This window comes from Alligator sinensis, unplaced genomic scaffold, assembly GCF_000455745.1.
Source record: "Alligator sinensis unplaced genomic scaffold, ASM45574v1 scaffold1216_1, whole genome shotgun sequence".
Lineage (NCBI taxonomy): Eukaryota > Metazoa > Chordata > Crocodylia > Alligatoridae > Alligator > Alligator sinensis.
In genome coordinates this window covers 2,273,269-2,294,087 of record NW_005842018.1, presented here as the reverse complement: position 1 = coordinate 2,294,087, position 20,819 = coordinate 2,273,269, and the positions used below count along the sequence as shown (strand labels likewise).

At 46.9% G+C, this 20,819-nt stretch overlaps 1 protein-coding gene across 1 annotated transcript in view; it reads left to right on the top strand.

Annotated features, from left to right (window-relative positions):
- The window catches only part of CAMK1D (calcium/calmodulin dependent protein kinase ID), a 262,311-nt gene extending 255,151 nt beyond the window's left edge, over positions 1-7,160 (top strand). The window contains exon 11 of the mRNA XM_025202299.1: positions 4,754-7,160. Within this exon, the coding sequence (XP_025058084.1) occupies positions 4,754-4,887 (134 nt within the window). The 3' untranslated portion in view covers positions 4,888-7,160. The remainder of the gene's footprint in view (positions 1-4,753) is intronic.
- Positions 7,161-20,819: the final 13,659 nt, after the last annotated feature.

The following is a 20,819-nucleotide window of genomic DNA, read 5'->3' as shown; positions in this document are numbered from 1 at the left end:
TCAGCAAAGGGAATGACGTGAGGTCTAAGCCTGCAGCTCTTACTCCTTTGAGCAGTCCTGATACTGCGTGGTAATCCCATTCGAAGGCCCTGTGCTCTGCCAGCTGGGCGTGCAGAGCCTGAGTTCTGTTCCCATCTCTGCTACTGACTCATTTTTCTTTCCTTGGGAAACTTATAGCCAAATCTTCAAATGTGGCCACTGATTTTTTTAGTGTCTCCAGAAATTGGGGCACCAAAAGTCAAAATCCACTTCACAACATTTTGGCCTTAGTTTCCCCTGTTGGAAAATGGGGATAATGATCTGTACCCAACTCTGTTGAGATTCTCATATCCAACACGATAGATACGTATAAGTATTATTAATTCTTATGAGGACTAAGGGCTGCAGGATCAGACTAAAAAATCAGCAGAGCGGAGCTGCAGAGGGCACGTCTCTGAAATGACACGAGCACGCTCAAGGTGTCATAAAGATGCTCCCACTTAAAAAATATGCCCACACCCCTAGTTCACGTATCAAAGCAGAATCTCCTGGTCTTGGCTGTTGAAGTACATGCATTTCTCATGTCCAGTTTCCAGTAAAAAAATCACACACAGGGCCACTGTTACTAATCTACAGTAAGTGCTTGAACATCCTAGACAACAGTGTTCAGAGATCACAGCACTGGCAAGGTTTGCAAGTCATGTCCAGATCTCTAACAGGTCATTCCCAAAATTTAGTTCTATGAAAAAGGCAGAAGGTAGCTTCATGAGGAACAGGCACATTTTAAGTCAACCTTCCCAGCCCTGTTCACCCCAAACCGATCTATCTCCACGTACTATGTGGAGGTATGAATAATTTTTCTTTAAACTGTTGGTTTGCCATATTCATGTTACTTACCTTCTATAATGAAATGAAAAAGCCAGTTACAGATACATCTGAATGTATCCTGGTGCAATGAGCATGCTATGAAAAGCCATGAGATGCCCACTTTTCACTGAGACATCAAAGGCATTGATTGATATCCTGTTCCTGGGCTTGGAGTTGGGCTATCCACTTCCGTGCAGCTAGGATTTCGCACATTGTTTTTGAAGCATGAGAGGCAAGAAAACCAGGTTCATAGATTTCATAGACATTAGGGCTGGAAGGGACCTCGAGAGATCGAGTGCAGCCCACTGCACCAAGGGCAGGAAGTCAGCTAGAGTCAAAGGATCCCAGCAAGATAAGCGTCCAAACGCTTCTTAAAGAAGTCCAGAGTAGGTGCTTGCACCACCTCCGGTGGCCATCTATTCCAGGCCTTGGGGGCTCGGACAGTAAAGAAGTTTTTCCTTATGCCCAGCCTAAAACGGACTTGAAGGAGTTAGTGACCATTGAACCTTGTCATCCCTCGGGGCGCTCTGGTGATCAAAAATGGGGTGGTACTTAGTGCTGACTCTACAAATTGGTCATTTCGTTAGTGGCCCATAAAAAGATTGCCTCTAATAGATTTCAGTTTCCTCAGTATAAATCCATTCATGATTTTCAGCAAGATTTGGAGCATGACTTAATCAGTCACCTCCAGGAAGTCCAAGGAGCTCCGTATCATATTACACCGAGCACAGACATTCAGTCCATAATGATGACATAGACTCCATGAAACATTAGTGCTCAGTACACTTTCCAGCTTGGCTATCCAACACTCCCGTGTATCACCTTGTTAAGCCCTACAGATCTGCCCAGTATACCACATAAACATGCCAGGTCACCAGCTGGTAAAACTTGTGAGTAGGTCAGCTGAATCAACTGAGCTGTTTTGGTGTTCACCAGCTGGCCCAGTATGTTCCAGTGACATGCCTGAGTTGTGATATTCATGCCAAGAAGGTGTTATGACTCTGTACTTATAGTAAATTCAAAAAGCCATAGCTGTTCATTTTTTAGTTAAAATGTCTTGTACTGGTCTCAGTGAAGTTAGTGGTAAGACTCCTGTTAACTCCCATTGTCTTACTAAATCTTGAAAGAGTTCTTTCTTTAGATCAAAGAAAAGCCCTGTAGGTTAAGGCAAGGCCATTGCAGAAGACGACATTTTTCATTTGATTTGGGTCAACTCCCTGGCACTGTCCAATAGGTCAACACCGCCTCGATGCAAAATAGTCGTATGATTTCATCGAGCAATGGCTGTCTCATTAGGGGCTTTGAATTAGATTTGTCTTACTACTGCTGGTATTCTACTAGCATGGGCAATTTTATCAGCACTCTAGTTAGAATAATACCTGTTAGCTGTTTCCAAAGAGAAGGAATATGAGTAATTAAAAGCAAAATGTTTCTTCCTGCCAGAATTATTTTGTGTATCAAAAAGCGTGGCTGGGGTTTTGGCAGGTGCTTGTGCGGAAGAGAGAGCAGAAATGTTTACTGTCGTCAGTCCCCCTTGTATCTGCTCCTTTTCTTAGTCAAATCTTTTCAGTTATAACCAGACAAATCTATAAGTGGCTGGAAAGTAACAGCCTGCCAATTAACGTTTAAACCAGTATTAAAATGAATGCAAAAGCCAGCAATATGTAAACGATGAAGGGGGATGAAAACTCCCCACAGAACAGGAAAATACCAAAACAAGTCCACAAGGCGTCTTGCCATGGACATGTGGATAAAGCCCTGCTGGTTGCTCTCTAAAGGGTAAAATATTAATGGTTCATTCATCGCATAGGGTCCCCATCCATCGGTTACGCTTTTCTGCTGTATTTACTTTAATGGATCCTGCCCCCATCGTGTTTCTGATGTGTAATGTTTTTCCTGGATTCCCTCGTTCTCGGTCTTTGCCTGTCACCTTGATGGTTGAATTTTTACCTCCAGAGTCGCAGATGTTCGATGCCAATGCCAATTCTCTTGTCGGAAAAAATAAAATCCCAGCAAACCTTGTAAAGACAAGAGTCTGCCTGGGATCCTTCCGAGACTGAATGTCAGTTCTGCAGAGTCAGGAGCCTAAACTGCTGACTTGGCATTTGACTTTTTTCCTAGTGCATCCTGAGTGTCCCACTGGATCACCTCCTGCAACACAAACTGGATACTGACCTTACAGCACTGCTAGCGGGGAAGTCGGGAGATGGCAGAACATGGACAACGATGCTCTGTTGAGACTGTATTATTGCTGCGGAGCTCACGTCTCTCCTGCGCTAGGTGCTGTTGTGAAGGTGCCATCAAAATCATGGGGTCAGAAAAAAAAAGCTTGATGATTTCACCCACTTCTGGTGTGTCTGGAGCTGAAATGAAATAAGAATGGACCGCCGTTCGTTCCTGATAAGGATTACGTGACAATAGAATACCTGGAAAAATGACGAGAGCAAGGATAATTCTTTTAAGTGGTTCTGAAAATAGAAACTATTCAGCACTGAAGCCAGCTTAAAAAGAAATGGGGAATACCCTCTGGGCCGGTATTTCCTGGGCTCCCCGTGCTATTATTGACAAGAGTCGTATCTAATCCAAGCTTTTGTGCTTCACAGATCTTTCTTCGCTCTCTCCTGCCTCATCCTTCAGTAACAACATAATCTTGTGATTAAGGCATCATTCTCGGTTGCCATGATAGTCATTGTGATGTCATAAGTGAAGTGTTAGAAACCAAAACTGGATGCCAGCTTGATAGAAAATAGCCAAGCTGCCCAAGGGACCTGCATTTGTCCCGGGAATCTTGATACAAGGGGTAGAGATGCAGAGGAAAATGTTTTACCCTCACACATCTTTGGAGCTGTCCCATAGCAGCCAGGCTAAGCAGCCTCGAGCTAAGTTACTCCATTGGGGAGAATGGCAGATGGGTTTGTATCATCACAGAGCAACAACCTTATACTTGACTTTCATGCCCAGCAGAGCCCTTGGCAAACTACAGTGCATGAGAGCTGTGGTATCGATCACATCCTTCCCTCTTGCTGAGGGCCTTCCATGCCAGCAGAGGCCCTTGAGCTGCACCGTGGGCTGAAGTAGAAAGAAAGGATGAGGCACAAGGAAACCAGCCTCTGCTCTAGCTCAAACAGCTAAGTCATTAGCCAGCAGTGAGGATATCCTGAAGAGCAATTGAGGAAGTTGAGTTATAATTGTCAGATACAGTGAAGCCTATGGCAGGGTTTCCACCTCCTTCCATCTCTCGTCCCTGGCAGAGCTGCATGAATCCTGCAGCATGTATGGGCTGAGGTTGCAAACAGACACGCACGCGTTGGAAGTTTGTGCTTGCTCTCAGCAGATAGTCCCGGGGCTTCCTGCCCAGACAGAGTCCACTGAAGCCTTAATTCAGCAAAGTATGTAAACACATAACTTGAGAAGCCCCCCTTGACTTTACCAGGATTACTGGCTTTCTTGTTTAAGTACGTGCTTTGCTGAATTGGGCCTAAGTGAACACCAGAGCGTATTCCTAGGAAGAGAATTTGGCCTTCATTAGCCTGACCGTTCACACCAGAAACCTGATTTTGAAGAATTATCCTCATGCAAGCAAGAAACACCCCATGTGACTACCATGTCCAGTCAAAGTATAGCAGAGCAGAACGATTGCTAAGGTGAAGAATCATTTGGCAAAGAATTTCAAATAATAGATAAATAAGGAAATAATTGCAAGCTGCTTGTACACATTTTGTGGCCAGAAATTCACCTGGTAAAGTATTCGTTATGGATCATTCACCCAGCAGTAGTTTTGCACTTCCCCTTTTTTTTTAAATTATCCCAAATTTCCAGTTTCTGTACGTGATCCATGTCAGGTACGCGACGTGTGCATTTATTCCTTTGGTGATCACCTAACACAAATTTCACTGATCTTTGACAGTTTACCCCAGGATGTCAGTTCCTCTTCAAATTTCACGCTGGACCGAACTTGTAACAACCGGATCTGTCATGAAGAATAAGACCCTCTTAGTCACAGAAATGATTTTTCAGGACCTCTGCAAAAGAAGCAGGTGATCAGAGCGTTTGCTTTTGTTTTCTAGGAGTGAGTAACAAGGTTAAATGAACAGCTCCAACATTGCTCCGTGCAAACAGGGCACAGGCACTCTTAAGTGTGGTGAAAACTATTGCTGAACTAATGATGACATCAAGCTTGTCCAATAAATGCATGATACTGCGCTGCATGTGTTGAACTGTGCTGTTTCTCCACTTCCCAGAGCTTTCCTTTAAGCCCGTTCTGACCCAGCCCCCTGGGGTTTGTATCCAGTTCAGTTTTGAAATGCCTGTGTTTATCTGGAACGCGTTGTTACCTTGTGCTAAATGCTAACGCTGGTGTTTTGTATACAACCACTGCAAAGCCTGAGAATGTATGTTGTTCTCCGATTGGATGCCATGCAGCTCTTATGGGAAGACCCGCTATTTAGAGGGACTCGCGCCTATGCAGCAGTCTTATGCATGTCAAGGTATGGGGAAATAAAAGGGATTCTCCCCAGAAAAGGATTTTTAAGAATTGCACTTGCAGTTAAACCCCTTTGCCAGGGTCTGCTCTACCCTGAGGCTAGCCAAGGCTGCATGTTAATATAGCTGGTTTTTATTTTTTTACTTATAAGAGAACATCAAGCCTCAAACTGGCTCAGTCTGTTCATATAATTTCTCCTTTTCCTACAAACTCTTGGGAATTTGTCTTTTTGCACATCTGCTGCAGAACGCCCTGTATCTTTGGAACCCAAATGCTGTGAGCATTTCGAGCTCTGCAAGTGGACCGAGCTAATTGTGGGGTATCTCAAATGTGTGTGATTTCCAAAGTCTCAAGGGCCAGATCACCCCATTGTGTTTTTTGCTTCAATTTGCATTTAACCTTTCATGGTCCCTGCGATCCCGCCAGCATTCATCCTCAAAAGGGTCAACCTTATTTTTCTTACTGCACGGGAACGATTCTTCTGTTTGATCGTCCCCTTGAATCACGTTATACATGATTAACCTTTCTGAGACAGGATGATGTTCTGAGTAACTTTGGAGCAATCCCATTCAACTTATTCTTCGAGGTGAGAGAACGACGTGCCTGATGGCTCTCGGTTTCTGTAGCATGTATTACAGATCTGCAAAGGGAGCCAACTGAAAGAGCTATGAAATTCTTTTTCAATCAGATGTGTTTGATCATTTCTTCACAGTCCACTTCCCTGCAAAGAGCATGGAAGCCCACACCCAAGTGCGGTGTAGGAAAGGCATAACTCCTTTCAGAGTCATGCTTGGGACTTAGAGTTGTGCCCAAGAGCTTACCAGAACCTGACCAAGAAGGACAGAGTAGTAAGGGGTATGGTTTACCTTCTCCAAAGCCTCAGTTCTGCAAAGCACTTGGGCATGTCTCCTTGAAGTCAATAGAGCTCATGTGTTCCTAAAGTTAAACACAATTACATGTCGAATCAGGGCACAAGGGAAACCGAGTCCTGCTGTCCTGTGTGTCCCCTGGGAGCCGTTGGGTGAAGTTCTCCCTTAGGAGACCTCCTAATGGCCCCCACATTGCCTGTGCGCACACAGTGAACACAGCCAAGCCTCACAGGCTGAATCTTGCCTTCAGAGAGAAGCCATGTCAGAATTTACCAACCCGTGATTCATGTCCTGTTTTCGCAGCCCCGATACCCTAAATGCTTGAGCAGAATATCAAACCAGGTCATTAGCTCCGGGAGAGAGTTAGCGTGTGACTTGTGTTTCTCTTCCAACATGGACAGTAGCATTCCACTAAGTGCTTGCTTCTCATTGAGAAGCAACATTTCAGTAAGTCTTGCTTTTTGTTAAAAAAAAATGTGTGTGTGTATACACACACACACACACACACACACACACATATATATTTGATTTGGGACAAAAACACCCAGGCCACCCAGAGCCAACAAACAAGAATGAGTCCCCAAGAAGCACATGGCTGCAAAACATCTCTTAATCTTTTATTTTTTAACAAAGATGCAAGCATGGTTTATAAACAAAGAAAAAAGCTTACCGTTTTAATCCAGGAATGTCAGTGTGCCTAATATTATAGGTCTTGTGACTGATATAATTTCATAACAACATCCTTATCCAAAAGAAGGGAAATTGTGTATCTACTCCGTGCATGTACTAAGGCATTGCAAAAAGTTTAATCTGCGTAATGAGTTTGCGATACTGCAAATTGTTAATGGGGCTACATCGCAAATGGTTCTCTGCCTTGACAATCATGTATACATATCAATATTTCTATCATAATGATAATTTGAAGGGACAACTACTTGTTTTCCTCCAATAAATCCAATTAAATCCATGTTCTGAAGTGTCTTACTGTTTTCAGATATCATCGGTATGTGTGAGAGAAAATGACTGAGATGGCCTAGCTTCTTAACAGGACCTCTAAAAGGAGGCATTATTCCTATTTCAGGGAAAGGGACCAAGGCACTGAATGGGGTGATGATTTAACTAGCAAGTAGCTATGTGAGTGAAACTCGGATCTCAGGGGTCCTAATCTAGCGCTCTATCTCTTAGGTCACACCCTTCTGCCGTGGTTGTAGATTATGCCAATTGGGGACATGGTGGCAGTAAGGTTAAAGCATCCTATGACAGCAATTGCAGTGCAAGTCTGAGCCTTGTTAAGACTCTTGCTAACTCTTGGGAGGCTGCCCCCATTTGACCCAGTTATGAAAAGGTCCCTAGTCATTTGGACTTGGGAGCTGAAGGCAGCAGGAGGTGACGGCAGACTCATCACTCCATTGTAGGCTGTTGGCTATAAAAACCGGCATGCCTCATCCCTATAGTCCAAAGGGCTGCTAGATTTGGGATGAACATGTAACTTTAATAAATGTAATATATTTGAGATGTTTCTTGATGAGCAGTTCTTTCAGATGCATCTTGCTTTTTCCGGAGCCTCCTCTGAACATTGAACATGATGAAAGAAGGCCAGATCCTGAGGTCACAGTGTGCTTACTGTCCCGTTGGCCTATGTGTAAGGGAGTGATTGAGTTATGGGTGGTCAGTCTGAGTGATGCATGCTAGGTCAAGAGGTTACTGGAGCTCGGGGTCAAACCAGGTATCAGCCGGAGTTCAGGATATCAAGTCGAAAGTCAAAGACAAGGTTGTAGTCAGTACAAGCGGTTGATCCAGGCTGGAGGTCCAAGAGTGGAACAGGAGCAATCAGGAATAAGTAAGGTGTCATAAGCTAGTGGTCCAAAGCACAGAGTCAGGTTTAGGAGTTTCACGCACTCCAGAAGCGCAGCAGAAAGGTCCGTTGCCCAAACAGCTCTTCTGTCTTATCTGAGTTTACGTGGCTAGTGCAAGCAGGGCTTTTCCCTGAGAAATTACTCAGCCTGATTACCTATAATGGGCCCGGGCTCATTACACTATGCTGACCATCCTTCCAGGGACTGCAGGAATTTTGTTTTCCAATTTTCCCTGACGCATTTTGAGCAGGTGTCATGTATTAGTCCTGCTAACCAAGTGCTTCATATGAAGTACAAAGGAAGGAGCACTGAAGAGTGGAAGACAACTACGTAAGTGGAAATAAATCGATCACATGCACCCCAGCTGGCAGCTTGGGTCAGGATAGATGGAAACAAATGCTTGTTCACCAGCGCAAGGAATATAGGCAATAAAATGAAGCAGCTAGAGTTCCTGGCGTGAGAAACAAATTGACATTATAGGAATAACGGGAGCGAATGGGGAATAATAGGCATGACTGGAATGCAGTTATTGAAAGATGTAAACTATAGGGAGGAGAGAAATAAGAATATCAGCTGTATGGTAGCACTGCACTTTAATGAAGAGGGAGACCACAGGGAAATAAGATGAGATGGCATAGGCAGGACAAACTGAGTGAAAAGCCTATTAAGCAGGAATAACAAAAAGGACCTTAGAGGAAATGTGCTAGAAATTTGTTATGGACCCTCAAGTGCAGGCCTGGGAATGGATAGGGACCAAGGCAATTACAGGTGCTTGTTAGCTGGACTTCAGCAGTGCGCAAGCTCTTAGACCAGGTCCTGGAGGAAAGACTTGATATGGAAGTGAATGAAAAATGGGACAAAAAATAAAACCTGATCTGAAGACGATTGTGCCAGATGACTTAATGTCCTCCTAAAACCGAATAACAGACTTTTTGGATAACAGGGATTTAATTGATCTAGATTTAGGCAAATCCTTTGACACTGCGCTTCATGGGAAATTATTGGCCAGGCTGGGGAAGGATGAGCACCAGTGCTATAGTTGCAAGGTGGAGAGTTGACTCAGGGCACGGACAAATATGTCTTTGGAGCTGTTTCAAAAGGAGAACGTTTCACAAAAGGGAGTTGCTAATCAGGAGCAGCTATTACACGGGTGGGCAAAATATGGCCCGCGGGCACCATGGCAGTGCCTCAGCCTGCCCAGCTTCCTCTGCCAGTGTCTTTGCCACCACCACCGGATCTGGCCCCACTGCCTGGGCACCCTGGTCTGTCCACCCCTACCCACCGCTGGAGGCGCTGGACAGAGTGGGTGGGTGGGTGGGTGGGGTCTTCACGGGGACTAGCCCAGGACCCCTGTGGGATCCTTGGCCAAGTGGATGGGATGAGCGCGGGGGGGGCGGGGTCCGGGAGCAGGATTGGCGGGTGGGAGCCAGGGCTGGGGCCAAGATTGCAGGGCAGTGACAGTGTGGGGCTGGGGCACGGGGAAGAACCACAACCCGTTCCCCGCACATCCTTGCCTGTGGAACTGGCACCAGGCACAGGGACATGTGGGAAACACGCTGCAGCTCTGCTCCGGGCCCCGGCCCCATGCTATCACCACTTTGCAATCCCAGTCCCGGTCACCCATCCTGCTCCCAGAAGCTGCTCCCTGCCTGCCCACGGCCCCATCCCATCTGCCCAGCTGAGTGCACCTTGCCCACGGGGGTCCTGGGCTGGTCTCCATCGCGGCTCCACCTATCCACCCGCTCTATCCGGCACCCCCAGCAGTGGGTGCAGGGCAGACCGGCCTGGGGCCAGATAGGATCAATTTCCTCCATCCCCGGTCTGCAACAGCTGACCAATACAGCCCAAATAATTGCTTACCCCTGAGCTTTTATGTCCTAAGAGTGGGGAACTGTACAAGTGTAGCAAAACTGCTCCAACTTTACCCCTGGATGAAGCAGTGTTAAAGCTATAGCTATAGTGTATAATATAGCTGTTTTGCTATATTCGTATCACACCCAGCTTGTGCACACACAAGTGCTAGAAGGTAACTCAGGCTGCCAGGTGTGGAGCAGGAGCGCCCCCCTCCCTTTCTGAAACAGCTCCAAGTACGCATGTGTCCATGGGCAAATCTAAAACTTTGGAAAGGGGTGCAGATGCTGTGGTGCATTATCACATATGAAACAACACACATTTTTGTTCTCTACTTAAAAATAAACTAGAAGCTTTACTAAGATGCTAGGAGCCGGAGGCTGTATCTTTCACTTTCAGATTGAAGCGACAAATTTAACTTTGACAGAATGAGTTAAAAAGGATCTGCAGGGCTGTGAAAGGTTGCAGGAGCTTCATTACCAGGAGCAGCTCACAGACGGCAGCTGCAGAACGAAGGGTAGCTTGATTGGTGGATCATCAAGACCATTCAAAAGAAGAGAGGATCATTAACACCCCTGGAATACGAGGTAGAAGGAATCAGGGAGATTATAATGAGCCAGAAAATCAAGTGAATCTCTCAGCACTGCTGGACTAGAAATGCTGCTGCCACTGCCAGGTAGTTTGTTTTAAACTTTGGATGGGCCAGGAATCAAAGAGTGCGCACCCCACCCCTCCTGCCCCCCAGGTCCGCCCCGTGTGTGTCATACCCTTAGCAAGGCGGCTTCCAGGAGTCCAGGTTGCAAGATGAATTATCTGACTGGAGAGCAGTCACCGGCGATGTTCCTCAGGGAGCAGTCTTGAGACCTGTCACATTTACCATTTTTATCAGCAAGCTTAGTATTTGAACCAGATGTGTCCTGATGAAATTAGCAGATGACACTAAGCTGATGGGCTATTGCCAGGGTGGAAGACGAAGACCAGATCCTTCTACAGGACGACTGAAATAATCATGTGGAATGGAGCAGTAGGAAGGTAACTCAGGCTGCCAGGTGTGGAGCAGGAGCGCCCCCCTCCCTTTCTGAAACAGCTCCAAGTACGCATGTGTCCATGGGCAAATCTAAAACTTTGGAAAGGGGTGCAGATGCTGTGGTGCATTATCACATATGAAACAACACACATTTTTGTTCTCTACTTAAAAATAAACTAGAAGCTTTACTAAGATGCTAGGAGCCGGAGGCTGTATCTTTCACTTTCAGATTGAAGCGACAAATTTAACTTTGACAGAATGAGTTAAAAAGGATCTGCAGGGCTGTGAAAGGTTGCAGGAGCTTCATTACCAGGAGCAGCTCACAGACGGCAGCTGCAGAACGAAGGGTAGCTTGATTGGTGGATCATCAAGACCATTCAAAAGAAGAGAGGATCATTAACACCCCTGGAATACGAGGTAGAAGGAATCAGGGAGATTATAATGAGCCAGAAAATCAAGTGAATCTCTCAGCACTGCTGGACTAGAAATGCTGCTGCCACTGCCAGGTAGTTTGTTTTAAACTTTGGATGGGCCAGGAATCAAAGAGTGCGCACCCCACCCCTCCTGCCCCCCAGGTCCGCCCCGTGTGTGTCATACCCTTAGCAAGGCGGCTTCCAGGAGTCCAGGTTGCAAGATGAATTATCTGACTGGAGAGCAGTCACCGGCGATGTTCCTCAGGGAGCAGTCTTGAGACCTGTCACATTTACCATTTTTATCAGCAAGCTTAGTATTTGAACCAGATGTGTCCTGATGAAATTAGCAGATGACACTAAGCTGATGGGCTATTGCCAGGGTGGAAGACGAAGACCAGATCCTTCTACAGGACGACTGAAATAATCATGTGGAATGGAGCAGTAGAAATGGAATAAAGTTGAAAATTTAAACACGGAGTAGAAGACAGATTTGTATTATACTGAGTGCTCGGGGTAGGGGGAAGAAGGGGTAAAATATTTTATAGAAATGAAGAATCACAAAAGTTTAACATTGTTGGAGATGTGAAGGAACTGTCGGAGACTGAACGGAAGAGAAGTAAAGAACAGGAGACTCCTGTGGACATTGATTTGAGTTAAGGGAGCACTGTTGATGGAAGATTAATACGTGGTCTTATGTATATCTTATGGGATCGGCGGTATCTTTAAATCTTAATTCTGTCATTTGATATATTGGCTTAATTAATAAAGAACGTTAAAATGAAATGGCATGATGTTTAACAGTATGAAGTGCAGTGTCACGTACTTGGTGATCAGTAGCAAGGACTTCAGCTGTAAGATGGAGTTGCTTACACAGGAGACAACTGAGAAAAGAAATGGAACCAGATTTTTTTCAGAGGTAAAACAGTTTTAATTAAAATTTTCCAGCCAGCCAAAACCATTGACAGGTTGGAAGAGGAGGAGGTATATGAGGGAAACATGGGTCCTGGAGATTCCTCCAAGATGTAAACCCTGGTGTCAAGCGATCACGCTGGTAAAGCAGAGGATGAGCAGCAAGATGTTCTGACTTCATTTTTTACCTCTACTGAAATTTTCTCTGTGCTTGGTCAGGATACTAGGTTGTGCTGTGGTGCAGACAGGCCTATTAATTGTGAAATGACAGTGAGCCTATGCCCACTGGGAGCTAAAAGCCCTCAGTGGTCAGAGGGAGACCACTAGATTTACAACAGCTGCTGTCTTGGGACAATAAAAAGATGAACAGGGATGGGATACGGTCAGGGAGAGTTTGGGCCAGCACCCACTGCCCTCCAAAGGTATCTAGGGAGCCACTGAATGCCACCCAGTGAAACTCCACTTGGAGACATGCAGGGACAATTATGAATGATATCATTTTAATTTTTATTGTGAAAAACATTTTGAGCTGCACTACTAATCCCTTAAGTACCAGCCAACACAAATGTTGGCACAGTAAGATTTACCCACCTCACCGGTAAGTTTGCAGACTGACCTAATTAAAGAGCTTTTCTATCCATAGAAGCCAGTACAGATTATGATGTGTGACTTGACCCTGAATGACTTATTCCACACTAACCCCCTGTGCAGATGCTCTTGGCCCGTGTTCGGGCTGTCTTTGTGAGAGCTATGGTTAGCCAGTATCGTCAGTCACAAACCAGCCATTGTCTTGCCATGGACGTCGGGCAGCATCCTGCTGTTGTGTGAGCTCCTGCAACTCTCTATTAGTGAAACGCAGTGAAATTAAGCGTCTGCCTAGGATGCAGGTTTGGAAAGGGAAGCAGTGTGAGAGTTGCCATTACCATGCAAAAGCTCATCAGGTCATGCAGTATCTCTCTGCTGGGGAGTAAAATGGAGATCCTGGGACAGGCCTCACTGAATGTCATGCTACCTTATGCTGACTCCCATGATGACTTGGAAGAGATCAGTGTTGGCCCCAAAAGCACCCAGGGTTACATTTGGGGGTAACCCATAACATTTGGGGATGTCAGGAAGCCTATTAGATGCTCATCTCTTTTGTAAATCCGGCCCCCAAAACTGGAGCACCATAAAGGGTGGGGCTGGACGTGTTTAAATCAGCAGGTCCAGATGTTCTTTACCCGAGGGTGCTGAAGGGATTGGCAGGTGTCATAGCGGGGCTCCTGGCACAGCTGTATGAGCACTCACAGGGCTCTGGCCAGGTACCAGAGGACTGGAAAAGGGCCAATGTGGTCCCCATTTACAAGAAGGGGAGAAAGGAGGACCTCGGCAATTCTAGGCCAGTCAGTCTTACCTCGGTCCTTGGGAAGACCTTTGAGAAAATTATCAAGGAGCACATCTGCAAGGGCCCAGCAGGGGAGGTAAGGCTCAGGGGCAACCAACGTGGGTTCATTGAGGACAGGTCCTGCCTGACTAACCTGGTTTCTTTTTATGATCAGGTCACAGAGTCCCTGGATGAGGGTATCAGGGTGGATTTTGTCTTCCTGGACTTTAAGAAGGCCTTGGACATGGTTTCCCACCACGTTCTCTTAAAAAAACTTGGTGACTGCAGCATTGATGCCTACAGTCAGATGGGTGGCAAATTGGCTAGATGGTCGCACCCAGAGAGTGGTGGTGGACGGGTCATTTTCGACCTGGAGGGATGTAGGCAGTGGAGTCCCCCAGGGCTCGGTCCTGGGGCCTGCACCGTTCAACACCTTCATCAGCGATCTGGATGTGGGTGTGGAAAGCACGCTGTCCAAATTTGCTGACGACACCAAGTTGTGGGGCGAGGTGGGCACGCTGGAGGGGAGGGACAGAGTCCAACTAGATCCAGACAGCTTACAGAGGTGGGTGGATGAGAATAGGATGCAATTCAAAGCAGACAAGTGCAGGGTGCTGCATCTAGGGAGAAGGAACCAGCAACACCCCTATAAGCTGAGGAACACCCTTCTTGTCAACACGGTGGCAGAAAGGGATCTTGGAGTCACTGTTGACTCCAGGATGAACATGAGCCACCAATGCGAGGAAGTGGTCAGTAAGGTTCACCGCATCTCGTCGTGCATCTACAGATGCATGACAAGCAGGTCCAGGGAGGTGATCCTTCTCCTCTGTGCGGCGCTGGTCAGGCCAGAGTTGGAGTACTGTGTCCAGTTCTGGGCACCGCACTTCAAAAGGGATGTGGCTAGCATTGAGAGGGTCCAGAGGAGGGCCACTTGCATGGTCAAGGGGCAGTGGGTCAGGCCCTACGAAGAGAGGCTAAAGGGCCTGAACCTATTCAGCCTCCACAAGAGAAGGCTGAGAGGGGATCTGGTGGCCGTTTACAAACTCACCAGGGGGGACCAGCGGGAATTGAGGGAGGCTCTGCTCCCCCCAGGCACCACCCGGGGTTACTAGGAACAATGGCCACAAATTGTTAGAGAGCAGGTTCAGGCTGGACATCAGGAGACATTACTGTACAGTTAGGGCTGCCAGGCTCTGGAACGGGCTCCCAGGTGAGGTGGTGCTCTCTCCTACCTTGGGGGTCTTCAAGAGGAGGCTGGACAGATATTTGGCTGGGGTGATATGACCCCGGCACTCATTCCTGCCCGGGGCAGGGGGTCGGACCTGATGATCTGTTTAGGACCCTAAGCACTATGATACTATGAGAAACGTTGGTCACTGGCAGGAGATAGAGACACCAGGGTACGTATCTTCAGGAATTCACCCAGTCGCTGATTTCCCCCCTGTACCTCGGGACTCTAAGCCCAAATTTTAACCCTCTCTCAGCATCTCAGACCAGATCCTCCTGACTTCAATGGAGTTGTGACTATTTACACTGGCTGAGGCTCTGTCCTTTTATTTATCGGTTAAATCAAAAGTGGCCGTGTCAGCCTTCTGCCAGAGTCTTGCCTTCAAAACTGTTGATCGCTTTGTAGACTCAACAGTTGCCTTGTGTAAGCTGAGCTTTGATAACTTCCCTGTGAAACAGGAAGGAGATAATTGCTAAGAACAATGAAAATCCTTACCCTGCTCGACAGGATTGGATGTGGTGTGTCAATGTTTACTTGACCTCATTGCTTTCACCTTGCTGTAATGGGCTCGGCACCACGTTCTGGGTTTGGCTTTGGTTTTTTTTCAAAATAAAGCCTGGAGTACAATGAAACCAAAGGGACAAGACAGAGGCAGGGTTATTGAAAATATTCCTCCTGCAGTCCTGCCAAGGTACACAGCCACTTCCATGCCAAAGTGGAAGGCAACTGGTCTTGTTTTAAAAAGTTTGTCAGTCTGGGTGTGCACAAAGGTTATGGAACAGGCAGTACTTTAAACCTCGTTCGTAATCCATACATTAGTGTCCAATAAATTTTTCTACTTCTTGTGCAAACTTGGAATGATACTGTGTGGAGCTTGTGCTTGGAGTCCTTACTCGATCGCCACCCTGGGAGTTTTATCAGAGCAAAGGCTGTGCTAAAAGATGATGCCTCCATCTCTCATCTTTGACCCTGCTGTGTAGCTTCATGCATTGGAGTGCCCCTGTTCCTCTACCCATCAGCTGTTTTACAGGCCCAGGCTCAGCTGAGGCTTCAAACTGATGTCTTTGGACTTTCATCATCAGTTATCCTATTTCCATGGAGCCAGTGATATTGAAAATTGTATAAATTAAAGGCTCCAATGCATTTAAGACAATAGTGATAGACTCACTCATTTCGCTGGGTGCCAGCTTGTGCCCTTAGGTTTCAGAAGGGTCTGTAAACTCATTGTGCTCATGGCTCTGGCACCCTTATGTGGGTCAGGGCCACTGGAAGTGTTTTTGCTGGTCGTCATATGGTGGAGATGGGACCTGTCTTTTTTTTCTTGCCTTCTTTCATCCGTATCTATTACTTTACTCGGGAACACTGATCCTGGGAGGCTTAGCCAACTAGAGGGAGGTGCTACCTAAGTCACCATCAGAAGGGGCGGTGTAGCAGAGATAGCGGAAAGAAAGCCGTTGTTTCATCCAGCAGCCACAGTAGCAATGGTAAGGAGATGGGTGCGGAGGCAGAGTCTGCGCTGTTATACTGGATGTGGTAGTTCAGCTTTTGGATTGATGGGAAAAACTGCTCTCGCCCAACACTGGTCTCAAGAGCTCTGGATTCAAAGCCTGTCCCTGCCAAAGACTCCCTGTGTGGCTTTGGCCAAGCCGCTCCATTTCTCCATGGCTCGGTTTCATTTTGCAAACTAGGAATAATAATCCTCCCCGCCCCCCGCCTCTCCCACCTCCTGCCTTTGTAAGTCTCTTGGGAAAAGAGCTGTCTCTTACTATGAACTCTGAGAGCATTTACGTCCCAAACTCCTCTGTGATAGAGGACATTTACGTCCCAAACTCCTCCGTGATAAAGGGTTTTGTTTCAGAAGCGGCATACCAGGGCTGAGGGTCTATTTGCTGTTCCCATCTAACTCAAAAGCTGCATGTTGCCTTTGGCACTGGACAAGCTCTTGTATGGCTACACGCTCTATTTTGTTAGGCTATAAGCATCCGAGTTGTGTTCATGTCTTTACTTCCTACCACAATCTAGCTATGACTAAAAATAGATTAAAAATTACAAGCAAACACTTAATTCTGTAGGAGGCCATCTGGACTGACACCCTCCGTACCGCAGAGCCACTTAGCAGTTTTATATGATCGCTATTGAGAGTCAGCATCTGCTCAAAGTGGTATGTGAGATAGCACTGTTACTTCCTGATCCTATTAGAGGGAGAAAATTGCGGTATCTCAGATATCACTGTGGGAAAATATTGCTTTCTGTTGGCAGTCCCTGGATAATGGATATTTTAAGTAAACAGGGAGGTATGCATTGTTAAGGGCTTCCATCTTGGCTGATCTACTGGGTGTTGATGCACAAGCTGCTTACATAAGTTATGGGTTCTTAAGGTTATATTTAAATTGTTTGTCATAAGTCAGGTAAGTATATGGATAAGGTTGAATGAATAGTGCACTTTGCTTATATGCCGAGGCGTATTTTCCCAGAATTCTGTGAGGTTAATACAACATATCAAAGGACTACTGAGCTTCTGGGATTAACCGGTGTACAAAAGAAGTGTGTAAGATAAGGAAAAGAAGTAATTTATGGGCCAGTTGGTGCCTCTACATGTGCAATTAATGTGGAGCAATAAACCCCGGGACCGCAGCACATCGAGCCAGGTCGGAGCAGCTCTGGCCAGCAGGGGCCCCAGGAGTCAGCCTGCCAACCCAAGGCTGCCCCTGCCCAGCTCCGCGTGCTGCGGAGGAGCTGGCTGGGGCATGCGGGTGCTACAGCGCAGCAGGCAGCCCCAGCCCCAGCACTGAAGCACCATCAGCCCCAGCCAGTCGGGTCAGTGTCTTCACCTGCAGTGCTGAGGAGTAAAAAACTCTGCAGCCAGACAGTATTTGTATTTACAAGTACTATCCAGCTGTGGAGTTTATTAGTTTACACCTGCCTAATAGCACAGCACATGTAGACGCGAGACATTTATGGCAGCGCTAATTAGGCAGCTGCACAGTAAACGTCTCATGTAGATGTGCACAGTATCAATTAGTGTTGAGAGTCCAGGAACCAAATCTTTTCCAGTGGTACATCTTGCTTAACTGCCACCTTTACTGCCACTGAAAGGTCTGGGTTTCTGGGGTCCTAGAACAAAGAAACTGCTCGGATTTCTCACCTGGTTTCCCTAGAATATTTAAGTTAGATCCTCCAACATGTTCACTGGGAACAGACTTGCAAAGGAAGCAGGAGGGCTATCCTCCAAGGACTGCCACCACAGAAAGAAAGCAGGACTGGGCACACAGTAGGAAACTTAAATCCTGGGCATTGACTGGTACTTTCCACATAACTCACCCGGCAAGATTCATCCACCTCTGAGCTTTAGGACTGAAAAGGCTGCCTGACATCTGGCACCCAAAGCTAATGGTTTTCACCTGCTAGCTTATACAGAGCATTACAAAACCACAGGTGCAGCCCCTCCTCCAAGGACTTGGCTTCCATGAAGGGTACCAGCATGAAAGCAATAGAGGCTCAAGGGAGGAAAGCAATGCATCACTTCAGAAGTCGTCAGGATGTCTTGGTGGCATGAAGGTGCGAGTGGGAGAAGGGCACCAGGAGCAGAGCTAGGAGGGATGCCCTGGAAATGCAGAAGCAAGAGGAAGCATGTAAGGGTGGAGAAATGAAAGGTCCTTTGGGCTGTTCTCACTGACTTCAGAAGCTGCGCTGTCCCCCGAGCTTCACTGCGATGGGTGGCACAAATCCGGCCAGAAGCAGCATCTGAATAGTTGAGTGCCTTATATTCAGTGAGGCTGAAAGGGGAGGAGAGGCAAGCTGAGGGGGAACCGGAGAGAATGAGTTTACAATAGCTAAGCAGAGATGGCCAAAAGGTCTGATTGTGAGGATGGAGGAGAAAAGGGCAGATTTTATAGGCATCGTGGAGGAAGAAACAACAGGATGAGGCAGAGTATGGATGTGAGGGAAGAATGAGGAAAAAGAGCATTGCTCCAGGTTCCAGGGATGGGTCCAGGCTAAACGAGGATTTAAACTTCCCCAAGGTCTGATTGAGGTTGGATCCCCCCTGGCTTGCACTCATCATTCCTTCCTACACCTGCATTTATCATTCAAAGTTTCTTCTTCTTGATTTCTGCGGTTTTCCACCATGATTTATGAGCTAAGATTTGTCATCCCAAACACAGCTACACCTACCTGCTTTTCTTTATCACGTGCAGACAAAGCCACTGCGGGGTTTTGTGCTTCTGGATCGTCCCCTTCACATGACAACTGCCATTCCCCACCTTCTGCCCAAAGACCTTTGGTTCCTTTTTTTCCAAGTATATTTTAATATGCTTCCATCAGCACTCACCCAAACGTCCCATAAACTCCTGAACTATAGAAACACTTGTTATTTTGCCATGTGTTTCCTTTAACCCATTCTGGCTGTATGTGTGAGAGAGAGAGAGAGAAAGCAAGGAATATATCAACTTGCCCAAAGGGCTGGACTTCCCCTACATGCACAGAAAAAGTTTAAACAATTCCATCAGCGTTGCCAACTCATTGTCTATGCATGTCTTCAAGGCTCCTTTGGGATCTTAAGGAAACACATGGACAAAAACTGGCCACAAATTCAAAGTCTGGAGAGTGCAGCCTGTTTCCAATCATTTGCAAATGCGCACATTGGTGACCCACTGTTATTGCTGCCAGTAGTCTCAGTCAATTAGAATATAAATCTGATAAAGTAATATTTCAGCTTCCACGCGATGGCAGGAAGAAGAAGATCCCATTTCTCAAATCACTGCTCGCGCAGTACAGTCCTGTCTTGCCGCTGGCCGAGCTGGAGCAGAGGTTTTGTGGTTTGTACCAGACCTTGTCCATTAAAGAACCAAGGGCTCCCCGACAAACCGCAGCCTGCTTTGTCTTTAAAGGGAAAGTCCTGCAAAGTTCATGCTGAGAATGGCACTATGTGTTGATCTGACCCTTCACCAGTGAGAAATGCTTTGCCCTGCTCCTCTGCAGAGAAACAAAAGTGGAGCCCTTTTTATTCCACCACCGTGGTAGCAAAGGGGCTGGACTCTGGTGAGAGCCATTGAACAGGACAAGGAGCTTGGACTCCAGGGCACGTTGAGACGAGTGCGGTCGTGCGGTACGTGGCGCTGCAAACATATTTGCAAGCATCACCTACCGCACAGTGTGGTATTCTCCGTGCTGCAAGGGCACGCTGCCCGAGCACGTGCTGCTCCGTTTTTTTTTCCCTGAAGTATTTTTGACCCCTGGATATCGCATGGTATGGACATTCCCCAGGGACAAGAAGCGAGGGTGCAAGGTGAGCCACTGCTACTTGTCCCCGGGGAACCAAATGTCCACGCTCATGTGGACACACCCCGGGGGCTAATTTGGAGTCTGCCCCGACTTCTTTGAAAGCTCCCCTCTGGCTAAGTGTCAGTTTGCCTCCAACAGGACTAATGGGCTGTGCTGTTCAGAAATCACTCAGCGCTGAGGAGCCTGGCAGACATCTGCTTTGTTCAGTGGCTGAATCCTAGTGAAAATGTATTGAAAACATCTAGTGCTTCCACCTCAGCACCTCCTGAGCTCAGTGATGGTAATTTCTTAGACTATTTTTGACCTCCAAAATACCGATATATGTATGTAAAAAGGGTTTCATGCATGTGCAGCATGGTGATCTGGTTCCTTGTGTACAGTGCAGGCGGATTAAAAGGGGCCTTGTACCCTGCCAGAGAACACTGTCAATATACCCTAAACCAGCGCTAGGCAGAGAGGTCTGCCCGTGAACGGCTTTCGGGAGCTGTGGAGAGGGCCATAGGGAAAGGAGCACCACTTCAGCCTTCCCTCCCCTACCTCACTTGCTCACAGAAGGTGTTAAGGAGCGTAACTCGGAGGCAGCGAGAAATGCTCCGCATCGTTAGAGAAGCTGCGTCAGAAGAATGGAGGTGTGGGGCTGGAAGGGATGTCAGGAGCATCGTCCAGCCCAGGTCCCTGCAGAGAGCTCAGT